This window comes from Mirounga angustirostris, unplaced genomic scaffold (genome assembly GCF_029215605.1).
Source record: "Mirounga angustirostris isolate CCGP_5_RB_7025 unplaced genomic scaffold, mMirAng1.0.hap1 SCAF_2, whole genome shotgun sequence".
In the NCBI taxonomy this organism is placed as follows: Eukaryota; Metazoa; Chordata; class Mammalia; order Carnivora; family Phocidae; genus Mirounga; species Mirounga angustirostris.
In genome coordinates this window covers 137,415,596-137,434,726 of record NW_026991710.1, presented here as the reverse complement: position 1 = coordinate 137,434,726, position 19,131 = coordinate 137,415,596, and the positions used below count along the sequence as shown (strand labels likewise).

Here is a 19,131-nt window from a genome sequence, read left to right as displayed (position 1 = left end):
GTGTTCTCTTTCTTGCAACCAAACATAATTCAAAGTAATAACTTGGAGTGTTCCTAGATCTCTCATTCTTCCTGTTTAAGCATTCGCCACTTTTTAAATGACTCATTTCCTTTGAACACTCATGTTCATACAAAAGTCTATAGACAGTTGTTAATATCAGCCTTATTCATAGTAAAAACTATAACTGGAAAATGATGTTTTGCTTGGAAATTGTAAGGCTAAAGACAGAAGGAATTGTACATAAACACTGGGCTCAAGTTGGAAATTTGTTTCTCATTGTGGTGTGGATTAATTCAGAAACTGCTTTACATGTATGTGGGAATTGAACAGTAAATGAATTGATAGTAGATGGGAGCCAGGTTTCTCAATGTCAGAGAAGGAAGTTACAGATAAGCAAGAAAGGAAGATAAGAATAAACCCTGTTTTTCCATTTGTATGGTACATGATAGATCCCTAATATGGTTGACATAATGTTGTGTTTGAATCTGATGTTGTCCTTGAGATTTTAACCCATTTTCTTTTTTTAAATTTTTTATTGTTATATCACCATACATTACGTCATTAGTTTTTGATGTAGTGTTCCATGATCCATTGTTTGTGTATAACACCCAGTGCTCCATGCAGAACGTGCCCTCTTTAATAGCCATCACCAGGCCAACCCATCCTCCCACCCCCCTCCCCTCTAGAACCTTCAGTTTGTTTTTCATAGTCCATCGTCTCTCGTGGTTCATCTCCCCCTCCGATTTCCCCCCCTTCATTCTTCCCTTCCTGCTATCTTCTTCTTCTTCTTTTTTTTCTTAACATATATTGCATTATTTGTTTCAGAGGTACAGATCTGTGATTCAACAGTCTTGCACAATTCACAGTGCTCACCATAGCACATACCCTCCTCAGTGTCTATCACCCAGCCACCCCATCCCTCCCACCCCACCCCCCTCCAGCAACCCTCAGTTTGTTTCCTGAGATTAAGAATTCCTCATATCAGTGAGGTCATATGATACAGGTCCTTCTCTGATTGACTTATTTTGCTCAGCATAACACCCTCCAGTTCTATCCACGTCATTGTAAATGGCAAGATCTCATTCCTTTTGATGGCTGCATAATATTCCACTGTATATATATACACCACATCTTCTTTATCCATTCATCTGTTGATGGACATCTTGGCTCTTTCCAGAGTTTGGCTATTGTGGACGTTGCTGCTATAAACATTAACCCATTTTCTACTCCTCACAGACAGATAATTTCTTTTGTTGTTGGTTTTGACTAAATGAGTAGATATCAAAAAGGATAACATTGAATTACATTTTAACAAGGTTTCTTCTAATTTTTGACAGGTTTATTGAGCATGTCACTATAACAAGCCATGGATCTCTACCAGAAGTATTAGTTTGAACATCTTGCAGTTAATTTATAACTCTTTTTCTGCCTTTAAACAAAAGTTCTCCAAAGAAATCTCTTGCTAAGAAATCTCTAATCATGAAATGATCTCACCACATCCAAAATCCTTACCCATTATTCCAGACCTGTTGCTGTATCAACTTTTCTGTTCAAACTTTTCTTAATGGCTTATTTGTCATATTTCTGTGTGAACTCTACACACTGTTCAAATTTCCCAAATATATATCCTGCCTTCTCTGTTTTTCCCTACATCACAATCTCTACTTTAGTTGCACTTTTCATAGATCCCTTGTGTACTGTCCTGTTATCACTCACTCCCATTAAGGCTGACGTTATATGCCACATGTTTATGAACATGCTTCTATTCTGGTATTTTTGGCAAGGACTGATCATTCCAGTCTCTGAACTCATAAGGCAATATATCTACTTCCTAAGAAATTTATATCATTCTACTTGGCACAGAGATGGCTGTGTGTATATGTGTGTGTACATATGTTTATGTTCTATTTAAATTTTAGAAGTTCTGTACAACTCCAGCAGATTGCCTGTACAGAGTATATACTCAATAAATATTTTTGGACAAGATAAGGCTACTTAATCTTACATCACTCTGATGAATACCCTTTCATGTGGTGCATTCCCTTAAAACTTATGAATTCTGTACTCTGTTGGCATGTTCAGTTGCTATATATACTGGTAACTGATTTCAAGTCACATTACTGTTGTTCAGTAAATGAGGACTGTGCCTTCACCTGCGTACTCATATGGGATATTTGCGGAAAGATTGTACATGGTCAGAACAAATGTTATGTTTTTATGATGATATAATTATACTAGAAATGACAATGATAATGCTGCTTTACCCACGACCTCCTAAGGGAAACTTCCTTGAGCTTGATGAAAAGGCAAGCTGAAGTGACAAATTGTTTTTTATCACATTATCAAAAACAGTTTTCCAAATTTGTAGACAAATGTGGTGTGTGTGCATATATTAGAATGTCTTATCCTATAACCATATCTGTCTGATTTCCTTTTTTTTTGACCCAAGTTCATTTTTTTAAAATATTTATTGAGCTAGATACTGGTGATCTAAGTGTGAGCAGCATACTTAGTTGTGGTCCTTTGCCTCAAAAAATTTGTTTCTTTGTGGGTAGAAAGAGTCTACTAAGTAAACAATTACAACATTATAGGTGTTTGGTGAAGAACTCCTGAATTTTGGTTCTGTGAGAGTTAGGGAAGCAGATAGTTCAAGCTAGAGACATCAAGGAAGGCTTTCTGAAGAATGTGTTTAGGTTAAGATTCAAGGACTTTCCCATATACTGATGAAAGTGAGAATGGCCAGTTAGAGGAATGAAAAGAAGTTAGTATAAATAGAACTTATTTTGTAATAAGGAGAAATAGAAATAAAAGAGGTGGGAAAAGCAACCAGGGAATAGTTTCAGGAAGATTAATGCAAGGTTCAAGAGGATTTATAAATTATTGTGATTTTTTTGTTGTTTGCTTTTGTAAAAGTACTAATTTTGTTAAAATATTATTTAAAAATTTGCTTAAATTATTTTCATAAATATATTACTAAACCTTTGAGAGGACATTTTCCTCCTTTGAAAATGTTACATATACTTAAAGGAAGTAATAATTATCCCAGTATAATGATTATTTATATCATCTCTACTTTAATAAGTATAGAGTTTTCATAATAATTATTATAAAAATAATTTATACTAATCCATAATATGATTGACTCATGATCATTTGCTCAATGGTTCCCAAAACTGACTGTATAGATTTAATTATGTGTCTAAGAACAGTGTCACCATATACTCTAATCTTCTCACAAAGCAGCTATCATCACCCAAAATGTTTGAATTTTTGAGTCAGAGAATATAAGAATTTGTATATGCTTTCTCATACAAATAACCTTGTGACTTCCTGATCCCACTCTCCTGCTCATGGCTTTAATATGTGTATGTGGATTTGTCTTCTTCGTTTTAGTTTTTTACCGCTTTTCTTCTTATTTACCTATCACTCTTGCTTTTGAGCTTCCTCTTTTTTCTCTGCATTTTCATGACACTTAGTAATTTTACTAGTCAAACTAATATGTTACTAATTAAGCAGCATGCATTGAGCATTAACTATGTTCCAGGCACTTTACATACATTATTTCATATAATTATCACAATATTCCTGTGAAATATTATGACTAGAACTTAGCAGATCAAGCAAACCATTTCAGGGAAGTTAAATGGTTTTTTTTAAATCCTCTCAGCTAGTATGTAGAGAAATCAGATCACATTCATGTTAGCATGATTAAAATATTTCTTCATCCTTTGATACACAGACCTATAAAGCAGTTTAAGGTCAATATCAACTGTTGTGATATCCTACCTATCAAGGGCAAAAAACAAAACAAAAAAGTCAGACAAGCTTGGGTGGAACAGCAGGGAGAGCATGCCAGAATTCATTCAGAAGAGAGCCATTATCAGTGAGATCATATGGTGATTAACATAACATAATAAAATAAAATTAAAAAAAAACAAACAAACAGAGCCATAAAACTTTTTTCCCTTTGCCTGTCCCCAAACAGCTGCCATTCCAGTGAAAGGCTCTGGCAGATACTTGGGCAGCACAGCAGGAGATGTAATATTTGAGAAGAAACTTTGCAGTAGGTAGTTAGGGTCTGCAGGCAAGGAAGTTACCTACCAACAGAGGCTGACAATGCGATACGGTTTTGAAAACAGGATTGATACAAATTTAGAAAAGAAAGAAATCACATTATATTCTTTTTATTGCAGCCTAAAACCTCTACTTACTTAAGTAGGCTTTACTTTTTTTTCTGAAGATTTTATTTATTTATTTGACAGAGAGAGACACAGCGAGAGAGGGAACACAAGCAGGGGGAGAGGGAGAAGCAGGCTTCCCGCGGAGCAGGGAGCCCAACACAGGGCTGGATCCCAGGACCCTGGGATCATGACCTGAGCCGAAGGCAGACCACAACCGACTGAGCCAGCCAGGCGCCCCTTAAGTAGGCTTTAGTATGACTAGGACTATCCTTTAATCTGAGTTCTTCATTAATTGGAACTTGAATGTCAAAACTTAGGAGAGAGGATGATCAAAGAGACATTTAAATGCTAGAGAACTGCCTAAAGTGAAAATATTTTCATTGGAAAGATCTTGGAGAGTCAAGTAGCACCATGGCTATCAAAGCTGAAGTGGCTTTATCTCAGAAGTGCAAGATGTTTTGAGTAGGCTGACTTTAAAGTGTACACTCATTTATTTATCCAAGTACCATTTCGTGAGCTGCCACCACAGGCCAGGCACCATTTGAGGTGTTGTGGATATACAGTGGGGAAAACAGTGTAACTCTGGTGGAACTTATATTCTAGAGGCAAGAACAATCAGAAGTAAATTGATACATAATGTGCAGTATTGATATATGCTTTGGAGGATAGTGAAGTTAAAAGAGAAAATCCTAACTGAGAAATTATGTAGGTGAAGCCATCAGTAATATGGTGATATTTGAGGATAGACTAGAATTACATGGGGGTGGGAGGGAGTAAGCTATGAAGATAAACGGCTGAATACTATTCTAGCCAGACAGCAAGGAGTGGAAGCACCATAAAGTGAAAGTGTGCTTGGTGTGTTCAAGAGCTACAAGAAACCCAGCATCATTGAAGGGAGAGAAAGTTAGAGGGATAAGCGGGAGTAGAGTAAGTAGGAGAGTATTAATTAGTATTAAGGTAATAGTACTAACAAAGGGGAGAATTCCCTCAAAAGAGTTTAGATGCCTACACTTCTGCTGTTGCCCAGTTCCATTGCTCCCTCAACTCCTCCCCCCCGCCAAAAAGGGTATCTCCATCCTTTGCCTTTAACAGTAGGTTTAAAGTGTAAAACTTAGGTCGTGTAAATTAAATACATTTGTGAGCATGTTACTATTTTTAAGTGTCAGACATGAAAATTTTTAAAAAGGTTCTGGGCACTTTATCATAAACATGTTAAAATTCCTAGAGATGAAGATTTTTAAGCACACATGCTTAGCAAATTTAATGTACTTCCACTCTAGAGCAAATAACTTAAGTCGCGTTCTCTAGAATTAATAATATATCAAACTGTATTTCAATCCTAGGTGATGTCCCCTGGAATGATGTGAAAATGCAGCCTATAATAGCTCCCTTTGACGTTTACTTTATTTTACTAAACTGCAACTTAGCACAGCATTGTTTTTACTATAATGATGTTCATTATAATCAATGCTTAATTTGAAGGAAATCCTCCTAGTCAGTACTCTTACTTCTCTGCCCTTTTCACTCATGGAAGTGGCTCGATTATATTGCATCTCAATGGTATATCCTCATCATGTTTGCCTCCCTCCAGATTAATTGTCAGCACCCTCGTGGCAAGATCATCCTTTCTCTGATGAACACCGGTAAGCTAGATCTAGCTCTTTCTCATACTCTCCCATTTATGCCCACGAATTTGAGCTGAGTCCTTAATGCTAGCATGTGTGTATACTTAGTGACTAAAGAGGGACAATTTATGCATTTAATATTTGTGCATTTTGAAATTTGTTATGACGTTGAGCTTCACCCACAGTGACTCTAACTTGAACAAAAAAATCAGAAAAATATATTTAATATATTCTCAAAACATGTTTTTTTATGTTTTATGGGAAGATTGATTTTCTGCTTTTAATAAAAGTGGGTTGTTGGTTTTTAAATTTGGAAATTATCTGCCCTAAATTCAGCAATTTTCTTCCAAAGAGGCAGTAAGAACTGAACCATATTTATTAAACTCAATTGAACAACTATTCCTTGAATGTCTAGTCTGTGCCACGCAATGTCCTAGGCCCTTGGGATAGAACAATGTACAAATAGAAATAGATGCCCTTTGGGGAGCCTGAGTGGCTCAGTCATTAAGCGTCTGCCTTCAGCTCAGGTCATGATCCCAGGATCCTGGGATCGAGCCCCACATTGGGCTCCCTGCTCAGCGGGAAGCCTGCTTCTCCCTCTCCCATTCCCCCTGCTTGTGTTCCCTCTCTCACTGTGTCTCTCTCTGTCAAATAAATAAATAAATAAAATATTTTTAAAAATAAAAAAATGAAATAGATGCCCTTTGGAGTTCATTTTCCAGCGGTGTAATTGCCACTTAATAAGGCAATGGAATATTTCTTGAGTAGTATACTGAAAAGCAGCTTCCAGAAGTGACTTAGGGTATTGGCTTTTGTAATTTTTTAAATTAAATTTTCTCAGTGCTTCTTCAGTCTAACACATACTGCCCCATCAACTTTTCACTCTCACCAACAAGGATGTTACACCAGGTCAGTCTGACCATGTGCTAGAGGTAGATGTAGCAAATACAATCTAATCTGCCAGCAGTAGTTTAGAAAATCATGGATAGAAGATAGTAGGTGTCGTTAGCAAGTGTTAAAATAGTTTCCTAACTTGTGAATAAAATGTACTAAATAAAGGCTTCACACTGTTTTGTAGGGGTGGAAGAGTAGCCATAATCACCTAAATTAAAGGTGGATAATCTAGGCTAATTTGGCTCTACCGCTTTATTCTTTTTTTTTTTTTTTTTAAGATTTTATTTATTTATTTTTTAGAGAGTGAGCAAGAGAGAAACAGCATGAGAGGGGAGAGGGTCAGAGGGAGAAGCAGGCTCCCCGCTGAGCCGGGAGCCCGATGTGGGACTCGATCCCAGGACCCTGGGATCATGACCTGAGCCGAAAGCAGACGCTTAACCACCTGAGCCACCCAGGCGCCCTCTACCGCTTTATTCTTAATGCAAACTTTTATATTGATCATATGCAGCACAAGGTGTCAGACAGACCAGAAACAAACACAGTATTAGAACTAGAAGAGACTTCAGAGGATTTTAAACACAGTCTAATAATTTTACGATGAGGAAACAGATCCAGAGTGATTATATGATTATCTTGTGGACCCAGACTAGTCATTAGCAAATCTTAGGTAAAATTTTCAAGTTCTGACCCCCGTGTCTTTCTCTTTTCAGTATGTTATACAACTTTCCTACAACTCCACAGTAAAAATACTGATCAGAAAATAAAACCCATAGTATTGCAATGTTTATTTTATATGTAAACTTGTTGCTCAAATGTCTACAGCCCAGTTTACAATTCTAGAGTGCAACTCTCAGGCAGAGCATCATTTGGAATTCAGAAAGAAGGTAGAACTTTGTGAGATTTTTTTTCTTTTAGGTCTGTATTGGTTGGAATTTATGTTGGATGGCCTGTAATAAAGAACACAAATAATAGTGGCCTAATCAGATGAGGGACTGCTATTCTTACATAACAAGGGATGAGAGGGAGTCTAATGCCAAATGTCCTTGGTGATTTAGGCCCAATCTATCCTTCTGTTCAACCATTCTTAGCATGTGACTTTGTCCTCATGCTTATCACCTAATGGCTACAAGTCAGTTGTTCCATTTCCAGCATTGAATGTTTATTGTAGGCAAGATGCAGTGAAAAATAAAAGGACAAATTGATCCTACCCTGTTTTAAAGAGATTTTATGAGAGTTCCATCTGGCCACTATGTTCCATTGGTTAGGACTTGATTACATGAGCATCCCTATTCACAAAGATAGTTAGAAATAATTTCTTCACAGGCTGTTTTGTAGAGGGATAGGAGAATATCAACAGTGATATTCTGCTGCTAAGGAAAATGATTTGTATTTTTTAAAAGATTTTATTTATTTGGGAGAGAGAGAGAGCACAAGCAGGAGGAGGGGCAAAGGGAAAGGAACAAGCAGACTCCTCACTGAGCAGGGAGCCCAACCTGGGGCTCAATCCCAGGACCCTGGATCAGGGCTTAAGCCAAAGAAGGCAGATGCTTAACTGACTGAGCCACCCAGGCACCCCTGGGAAATTATTTATATTTTGAATATATTTGAATTTATTTTTTGTTTCAAGTTTTTATTTAAATTATAAGTTAATATATAGTGTAATACTGGTTTCAGGAGTAGAATTTAGTGATTCATCACTTACATTTAACACCCAGTGCTCATCACAACAAGTGTCCTCCTTAACACCCACCACCCATTTAGCCCATCCCCCCCACCTCCCTCCAGCAACCCTCAGTTTATTCTTTATAATTAAGAGTCTCTATGGTTTGCTTCCCTCTCTTTTTTTTATACCTTCTCATATGTTCGTCTGTTTTGTTTCCTAAATTCCACACATGAGTGAAGTCATATGGCATTTGTCTTTCTCTGACTTTATTTTGCTTAGCATGATACACTCTAACTCCATCCACATCATTGCAAATGGCAAGATTTCATTCTTTTTGATGGCTGAGTAATGTTCCATTATACACACACACACACACACACACGCCACCTCTTCTTTATCCATTCATCAGTTGATGGACATTTGGGCTCTCTCCATAGTTTGGCTATTATTGATACTGCTGCTATAAACATCAGGGTGCATGTATTCCTTCAAATCTGTATTTTTGTATCCTTTGGGTAAATACCTATCAGTGCGATTGCTAGGTCATAGGTTAGTTCTATTTTTGACTTTTTTAGGAAACCTCATTACTGTTTTCCAGAGTGGCTGAACCAGTTTGCAATCTTACCAACAGTGTAAGAGGGTTCCCCTTTCTCCACATCCTCGCCAACACCTATTGTTTCTTGTGTTGTTGATTTTAGCCATTCTGACAGGTGTGAGGTGGTATCTCATTGTAGTTTTGATTTGTATTTCCCTGATGATGAGTAATATTGAGCATCTTTTTATGTGTTTGTTGGCCATCTGTATGTCTCTTTGGGAAAATGTCTATTCATGTCTTCTGCCCATTTCTTAACTGGATTATATGTGCTTTGGGTGTTGAGTTTGAGAAGTTCTTTATAGATTTTGGATACTAACCTTTTTTCAGGTAAGTCATTTGCAAATATCTTCTCCCATTGGGTACTTTTAATTTTGTTTGTTGTTTCTTTTGCTGTGCAGAAGCTTTTTATCTTGATGAAGTCCTAATAGTTCATTTTTGCTTTTGTTTTCCTTTCCTGTCTAGTAAGAAGTTGCTCTGGCCAAGGTCAGAGAGGTTACTGCCTGTGTTCTGCTTAGGATTTTGATGGTTTTCTGTCTCACATTTAGGTCTTTCATCCATTTTGAATTTATTTTTGTGTATAGTGTAAGAAAATGGTCCAGTTTCATTATTCTGCATGGTGCTGTCCAGTTTTCCCAACACCATTTGTTGAAAAGACTGTCTTTTTTCCATTGGATATACTTTCCTTCTTTGTCAATGATTATTGACTATGTAGCTGTGAGTCCATTTCTGGGATTTCTGTTCTGTTCCACTGGTGTATGTGACTGTTTTTGTGTCAGTACCATACTCTCTTGATGACTACAACTTTGTAATATAGCTTGAAGTCAGGAATCATGATGCCTCCAGCTTTGCTTTTCTTTTTCAGAATTGCTTTGGCTATTCAATTTTAATTTATTTTGAATGTATCTGAATTTATATATTTAAATATATTGAATTTATATTATGAAATTTCTTTAGATGGCCTCCATTTTAAATGACAGATTAATAAATAAGTAAAACACATAATTGTCATGGAAAAAATTAAAATAGGAGCAAAAAAGGAAAGTTGAGAAATAAAGTTGTGATTTTGAATAGAGTAGTTTGGGAAAGCCTCATTGAAAAGTAATATTTATATAAAGATCTGAAGTAAGTGAAAGAGTGATCCAGGCATACTTTTGAGGAAAGGTATTATTGGTAGAGAGACAGCAAGTGCTGTAGTGGGAGCATGCATGAGAAATTTAGAGAAACAGGGGAAAGATGTTTGAAATGTCTAGTTTATCTTAGAGCTGATCATAAAGGGCTTAGAATGTGTCAGAAGTGACTGTTGAGCAGAGAACAAAAAGCTCTTGGGTTAGGAAGACACACAGACTTGCACAGTTCACATAGATAAAAATATCCATAACCAGGATACCAGCCAAGATCAGTTCACAGTCTGACTGTACAAAGGGCAGAAATCATAAGGTTAGAGTTAAAGAAGAAATCAGCTGGACATCAGTCAGGACAAAGTCATCGTACAGATTTAGGCAGAGACCAACCTCTTAAGCGTATTTACACAAAGTGTATTTAAAACCAAGGCAGATTTTTCCCACCAGTACTTGCAGCAGGAGCAGTGCCAGACCCGTGATGTCACAGTCTTGCAGCTGCTGATCTTGAATCACTGCCCACTTGTAGAAGTAGGAAGGGTCCAGCTTAGACCCAGCGTCTCAGTCACAGCTGCATGAGGAGCTGCATTGTGCAGGGCTGATTGACTACTACCTCAGTGGAAGTTTCTGAAAGAAGACTAAATAGGGAACAACACTCCAACCATCCTAGGTACATAAGCATAACTCAACCCGAGAGATGAGTTTTTCTTTGCTGAGAAGCAAACTCACATTCAGGACGGGTGTTATAGAGGTGTTGCTGTGGTTTTTCAAGAGATCCACACCTGCTGAAGGATTCTTCTCCAAAGGAGTAAATTTCAGGGATGCCAGTGGATCCAGACACTTTATGGATAACCACCTCCCACCCCTCACCAGGGTTGAAGGAGATTTTGTTATGACTTTCAGTGCAGGCATTTGAGGGCAGAGGGGAAAAAAAAAAAGATTTCACATTACTTCTATCTATCAAGGAACAGACCAAGTATAAAAGTTACTGACCCAATTAAAACTAACCAAAAGATAGAACAGTTCTGAGTTCTTAGAATCTAAAAGATCTTTCTTTTTGGCATTGCCTCTAGTTTCTGCCCTTTTCCAGTTCTCTGTGCCGTATGGGTAGCCATCCTGATGGGTATACCAGAAATAGATCTGGAAACAGGTCTTGGATGTTTTTAATACCCACCAGTGACTCTCCACTCACCCACATTATCACACATGTCACAGGCCTGAAACCAGATGATTGTGTGCACATCTTAGAACTTGTCATATTTACTAAAGCATAACTAACTCCTGGAATTCAGCATAAAATCCTTTAAAAAGTTGAGATAATTCAGAGACTTCCAAACTGACAATTTAAAAATTGAGGGCTTCAATTTTTATCTATTAGAATGGAGATGATTAGCTGAAGTTTCTTTAAAGGAATTCTGTCTGAAAGAAGTCAGAGTAGGTCTGGTACCCAGGTAAAATTTTTTTATACCAAAAAGGAAAAAGTAAGCAGGCCTAAAACATTATCTCTTACTATTCCTACTTAAGAATAGGTTCCATTCAGGGTCTCCTGTGTGGCTCAGTCGGTTGAGTTTCGGCCTTCAGCTCAGGTCATGTTCCTGGAATCCCAGGATCAAGCCCCATAAAGGGCTCCCTGTTCTCAGCAGGGAGTGTGCTTCTCCCTCTGCCCCCCACCCCGCTCATATTCTCACTCTGTCTCTCTCTCACATAAATAAATAAAATCTTAAAAAAAAAAGAATAGGGTCCATTCAGGGATTTCCAATAAGATGCATAGCAAATAACACTAATTATTCTGGCAATTAAAGACCTTGAGCGTGATTAGATAACTCATTGAGGATGTACAAAAATGCTGAGATTATGAATAAGGAAAAGAGACAAAGCTTTTATATTTTTATCAAGCATGTGTGCATATACTTTACATCTGCCTCTTTATGAAGAACATCCATGAATTCTAATAGTTATGTATACCAAATTTCAGCAGAGCTGAATAATACCATTTGTGTCTCTCTCTTTCTCTATGTATGTGTATGTATATTTACACACACACACACACAAAGTATGATCCTGGATGACTAGAGATAATCTATGCATTTTATACTGCTTAATTTGTAATAAAGCTATATTCTGCATTTCAAATAATCACCAACTGAAACTGGAGTGTAAATGTTATTCATCAGACTTTTATTTCCCAACATTACAGGATTATAAAAGCAATAAAGAGTAAAAAGTATATATTTTTTTCCATTCTTGCCCAAGAGCTGTATTGGAACTTGCATGAAAGCCTTTGGTGTCCATTTTCTACTACATTTCTATGTGGCCTTCTGGGCTTCAAGTGAAAGTGGTGATGGTACCTGGACCTCCTTACAGATCTGCATGCTGGGGCTACCAAAAAGATCAGTGTGCATCTATTGCTGTCCATTCTGTTCACCACAGGGAATGCTTCACCCTTTCCTTTCTGGTGTCTGGTGGTGAGATCTATAATGAAAACCCACTTACTTCTCCATTTATTTTGTCAACCGTGTTTCCCATAGAAATTCCAGCTTGGATTTCATTTTTGTTTTTGTTTTATTTTGTCCTGAATGATAATTCATCTCAATAAGATTTTAACACTTTCCTGAAAGGAGCAAATTTAGAGGCTTATCTGGTCTTTCTTAATTGTCCTCAATATTCCCATTTCCATCCCATATATCATCACCTGGCCTGTCTCTTTCCCCACACATCCATGTACATTGTCCTTTACTTTAGGGTAAACATCTGCTTCAGTTTCTGAGGAGATTAGAAAGTAGCCCTTTTGTCAAAAGGTACAAACTTCTAGTTTTAAGATAAATAAGTACTTGGGGTAAAACACGATGGCGATAGTAATACTGCCATATAGTACATTTGAAAGTTGCCAAGAGAGTAAAAATAAAAGTTTTTAACACAAGGAAAAATAGGGTTGTGTTTTTTTTCTATCTATATGAGATGATGGATATTAAATAAACACTGTGATAATCATTTCACAATATAAATAAGTTTAGAGGACACTTTTTACCATTTTTTCTAAGTCACTATGGGGATTAGTTGGGCCCTGGTTGACCTCAAGAGATCATTAATTTTGATTTCTCAATGACCACTTCCCCCATTTTGCGTTTAAAAATGACTTTGGTCATACAGTCAGGAGGATTGTAACAGTGTTGTGTGGTAAGAGATGGTAGCTACACTTGTGAGTATAGCACAAAGGTATAGAGTTGCTGAATCACTCTGCTGTACACTTGAAACTAATATAACACTGTGTGTCACTTGTACTTCAATTAAGAAAATACTGGGTAGTCCAGATAAACCCACAGACAGATTTATACATTGGGACTTTCAAACTTGAGTCAGAGTGCAGGGATTAGAATATGTCAAGAGAAATTGGCAAATTGCCTCCACAAAGGTTAAAGTCAACTCCCTATCTTTTTGAAGAAGTTAACCTATGACAAGAGCCTACATTTTATGGCATTTGACACTCAAGTTACAAGGACTTTATGCTTAAATATTACAGATACTTTCTTAGCTGGTCTCTGTATTTTGACCCATCAGAGTCTCTTAATTTTAGAGTAGGTAATTTTAGAGTAGATGGTAAAGGTTCAGAAAAATTATGCAGTGATGATTATTTTGCTAGTGCCAAAAGGAACCACCTAAGCTGAAATTCAGCCGTTTTCTTATAGCATCTTTTACTCTTCAGTTTGAGTCTTGGGCAAGTGTTCTTCATTTAGATCCCATACACTTGAGTTGAAGTCGTATTAGACCAACTGAGTAGCGTTAGACCATCATCATCAAATGGCCTAATTCTTGGAAATTGATTTAAGTGCAAACTCCACTAATACACTTACTTAACTTTTGTAGTTAGCACAGCCTAACCAGCTAACTGGGAAACCTAACCAGAGGGGGGGAAAAAAAAAACCCAAACAAAAAAATTTTTATTATGTATGCTGTGCATGGCAAGATAGGCACCAGAAGTGCCACAACACTGATAAAAATAGAAGGCTTGTAATTATACTTTGAGTACAAATTTGCAAAATGTCTCAAATTTTGGATGTTTTATTCTCAGAAAATTGAAGGACTTCTTGCACTTGAATAGCTAATAGATACCACTAAAGCACTTAAGTTCTAAGAATTTGTGTTTGACACAAGAGAAAATGTAGTATAGATCAGTTAGTTTTTTTAGCCAAATTAAATATGTGATAGAGAACACATTTTATAGAATAGGATGAATGATCTCTCTTTTGGTGCTAAAACACCAACCAGTTGCCATGGAAATATCAATGTTCTATGAATTCTCTTGAGAATTTCCTTAAAAAAGTGAAAAAGTTTTAGAGGATGGTATTTATATTTAAATCTCACTAATATAAAACATATGTAAGTCACATATTAGAGGAAATAATAAAAGTCATTTTGTATAATCATGTAATTGTTTAATGAGCCTTTGAACATAGTGCTGGGATAGCACAGGCCAAGTTATGTGAAATATGCATATTTAAGTTTTTTGATGTTTTATTTATAGAGTATTGCTGTGAAGATTTGAATGAAGACTTTGAAATTTTGAGAAAACTTGAAAGAAATCAGTGTTTTTGATAGCTGCTTTCAACTGTCCCTAAATTATAGGATTGATTAAAGCAAGTTAAGTGAACGCCATTGAAAGGAAATGAATCCTTCACTCAAATAGACTAGTTGTTCTATGCAAGGCCATTTTTACTAAGCTCTGAAAGTAGTTGCATCATCAAGAACGCTTGTTTAGGTTTGTTTCCTTAATCACTATAAAGAAGTTTTGGCAAATGTGTATGAAATAAGGAAGGAAACATTTCAGAATTTCTTTTTCCTTCACTCTTGGATTAGCCATCTAGTTTAGGCCTGAGAGATTCTGAAGAACTTAATTGGATCCAGCAGAAGACAGTTTATACATTCGTTCCTTCTCGCATTAAACAAATACTCATGCTGTTCTTTGGAAATATTCATTGGCAGTTTTCTCAAAATACTTTTTTAATATATCTTGTCTCTAACCGAAAGATATTAATATACTTAAGGAGTTAAAATAAAGCATCACTTAAAATATTAGTCCATAGAGTATGATATTGGTGTCATCAGTATTTTTAGTGAAATATAAGTCAAGAGAAATTCAAGGATGTTTCTTGTCACTTCCTCTTGCCCCTGCCAAAGAACACTGATATAATTTACAAAGACACAATAGATAGAGGCTCATCAATTGACCGGGTGGGGTCACCGGTAATGGTTGGAATTCTGAAAGGATTAAAATTAAATATGCTTAGGAAAATTCTCTTTTCTTTGGTTGGGAAGCCTAAGAACATGCTTCTACCTTGAAAGAACAAATAGGAGCAAGGAGATGAGAAATAAGAAAACCTGGAGGAACTTGCTCATGTCTGACTCGAATATAATCTCTAAGTGAGCCTACTCATGAGTCCAGTTCAGTAGGGTGAGGAAACTATACCAGTTTGGTGCCAAAGTAGATAATATATACACAGATACAATGCATATGTGTTTGTGAAAGTGGCCTCTGTGGAAATGCATGGCTCCATAGTGTATTTCTTTGTGGACATAGGGAATTGGGCACTCTATTGGTAGCTGGATATTTGGCTTACTTAGAATTCTTATCTCAAAACTGTTGTGAATTTGAACATTGCTTTTATTTTTAATATACTGAGTTTTCTGTCATATAGGCATAGCATCATTGCATCCACTCTAGTAACTAGGAAAGCAATAGAAAGCTTTTGATTGTTACCTAAGCGTCATCATGAATAAGTACATTTCAGAGTAAATAAATCATTGCCAAGGTTGAACACAAAATTAAAATGTATTGTAATTAAGACAGACATTCCATTATTGTATAAAGCATTTTCTTTAAATTAGATTTATGTAGACATTCATTAATCCATTTCCTTTCTGAAGTCAATTTGGATTTTTTTCAGAATCTACCATTTAATTTAGGCTGTCAGGAAATGTTGCCATAGTTATCTTCATCATGTTAACATGAAATGAAAGGATTTTTGAAAATTTTCCTTCCTATGCTATTATAACTTTATTGTGTACAAGGCAATTATATCTTTTGGGACTAAAATGCATTTTACTGCATCTATATGGAGCTCATTTATAACCCACTGAGCTCCTACAAGTGTACTCTCCCACTTATAATGGAACTACCTGTTTATTTCATACCTATGGGGCACAGGATAGAAAAAGAGGGCTACAGAAATCCAGAGGATGATTTGACTTTGGCCTTTTCTTGTAAGACACGTATACACTGCTCATTATTTCTCTTCTCCATTGTCTTTAACCATCTTTGATGATTATTTTCTGTTATTCTAATAAGTAAAGACAGGATGTTTTTTCTCAGGCTGTTGAATTTAAATACTTCTGATCAATCAAAAGGATTTTATTCCTTGAGCTAATCCCTAAGTTTGCTAAGTTTCAATCTCAGGGATAGATAATACTTTAAAATTCCTTCACTGGATATGTCAAATAGCCATGGCTATTTTATGGCTTAAATCTACAGGTAAAGATGATGACTAGTAGACTCTGCTTTGATGAGCTTCAGTATAAATTCTCAACATCCATGTATTTTTGAATACTTTCTCTGGAATCATTACATTTCTACAGTTATTTACTAGGTTTCTCCATATTTTAACATGGAGAGGTTCAATGAAAACATGGTACTTTATACAAACTAAAAGCATAATACTTCCCACCAGAGACTAATATTAAAGACCTTGCGTGTCCTCTCTTTAGCAAACACTTTAAATCTCACTCTTTTTCTGTCTTGCCCTAGCCAGATGGAATATTTCTCAATGGTGGGGGCTACATTGTGCATGCTTCTTTTCTCTCATTCATGGCACAGTAGAGAAATAGCCCTTTACAATCAGAATTGCCATCAGGGACCATTCTGATGAAATATCAAGTAGTAAAGTGTGTCCTATGTTCTCTCCATTTCCTCTTTCATAAGGCAATGATACAGCTTAATATTGTTCATAAATTTTTATGACATCAGTATTTGCGGAGAATTGGAGAATCTCATTCAATCCCAGAAGTAACACAATGATAACATGATAATCATTTGCATGGCAATTTCTAAGGAATTCCAGCATTCATTAACACATTTTACTCCAGTCATAGGGTGTACCACCTATTACCCATTTTACTCTGGGAAGCACTTCAGGTGTTTTACTTATCTCCATTTACATTTATGGGGAACAAAGACTTAGAGAAGGGAAGTTATCTACCTGAGAATACATGGTTGGTAAGTATCTGATCCTAAGGTGATTAATGATAAAGCCCAAGCTCTTTCTTTTGTACATTATGATACCTCCTCTTTCATCTGCACACCCAAGTATAGAAAAATAAATACTTGTGCTTAGGATCCAAACTAGAACACAATGAGAAAAGCCAAGTCTGTTATTTTTCCCTCCTCACTTTATTTTAGTTTTTCCCATTTAAAAAGTACTATATCTTCATAAATTCTTTTGTCTGGGTGAATATTAAGAAAGAAAATGTGCATTCATTCTAGTTTTCTAATTTTGTATGTTTCTTCATGTCGATATCTATAATCAGGGCTTAATCTGACCCATCACTTTTTTACTTTAGGAAAAAAAAGCCTGTTTGTTATTTTATTTGAAATGTCATTAAGTTTTTCTTTAAGGCAAAAAATCTCTTTGCCGAATTCACCTAATATAGACATAAGCCAGACTGCCCCCAGAACAGTAGATGTTCAGAAGTCTCACAGGCAATTTCCTGGAATAGTCCAGCTCTGAGAGGGTAAGCACACATGATATGCCAGATAAAAACAACTGAATGGTGGCAGAGAACAACTAAACATAGCACTAGAGTAAATGGCTGCATTAGTTACAGTCAACGGAAATTTCCAGAAAATAGCTCTAGGCTTTTAGTGAGTGTCTGTGATCTAATTCTACTCAACACAGATAATTCATTTTCCAGAAACTAATTTGAAGTTTCTTACTCAAAACTCATCTACAGAAATATTTACTCTAAGCATTTTGGTGAATTTTGAAACCAGTCTAACGATGAACTGAATTGCTTTAATATAGCATAATATTTAAAGTGCATTTCTGAGTATGCATTATGCTACCACTAAAACACACCATTAAAATAGTGGTTCTTATTCATATATATATATGTGTGTGTGTGTGTGTGTGTATGTATATGTATATATATATATATGTATGTGTATACATTTATTCTAGTAATCTTTAACAGAATTACTTTTATTTATTTTATTTTTTTGCCACGAGGTGTGTTTTATTTTCATTAAACATACAGATAATTTGCTATAATATCCCAGGGCAAACCGGAGAATTTGGCAGTCCGATTTGGCGGGGGGGTCCCCTCAGAGACCCGCAGGCCGGTGGCGTCGGCACCGAGTGCCCGGGTTCACAGTGCAGCTTGTTGCTCTTGTCCATCTTGCAGGTGGCTCTTCTTACTCCACATCATGACTGGGGTGTCTCGAAGATGACAGGGGTGGGGAATCCTCTAGGTTCTTGGGAAATTTCACTCTGCTTCTCCTGCTCAGTGGTCTCTTTGGTTGGCAGGGTGTTCTCCTGCCTCTCCATTTTCTTCAGCTTGGCCTTATCGAAGCTGGCAATTTCCCCCATGTCCGGCTTGTCTGCCATTTTCTTAAAGCGATCTGTGGAATTCCACTCCGAACCCAGCGCCTGGTGCTCCCACTCAAGTTGCTGCAGCAAGAGACCCTGAATTACAATTACACTTTTATTAGTATTAATATTATCACAAAATTTGCTTCATGGTGTACTACTGTTTTACATGCTTTTTTTCCTTGATGAGATACCAAACCCATATTGGGGCTCATATATGCTTTAATCAACAATATGTAAGAACGCATATTTTCCCATATCCTCACTAAAATGAGACTTTATGACATTTAAAATTTTTTGAAACATGGCACATGAGCTTTTTTAAAAAAAAATTTTATTGTTATGTTAATCACCATACATTACATAATTAGTTTTTGATGTACTGTTGCATGATTCATTGTTTGTGCATAACACCCAGT

General features: G+C 36.4%; 1 protein-coding gene across 1 annotated transcript; it reads right to left on the bottom strand.

Annotated features, from left to right (window-relative positions):
* Positions 1-18,547: 18,547 nt before the first annotated feature.
* Positions 18,548-18,730, bottom strand: LOC123848823 (thymosin beta-10-like). The gene has a single exon (XM_045881720.2). The coding sequence runs from the start codon at positions 18,728-18,730 to the stop codon at positions 18,548-18,550; it is 183 nt and encodes a 60-aa protein (XP_045737676.1).
* Between the last annotated feature and the right edge of the window lie 401 nt (positions 18,731-19,131).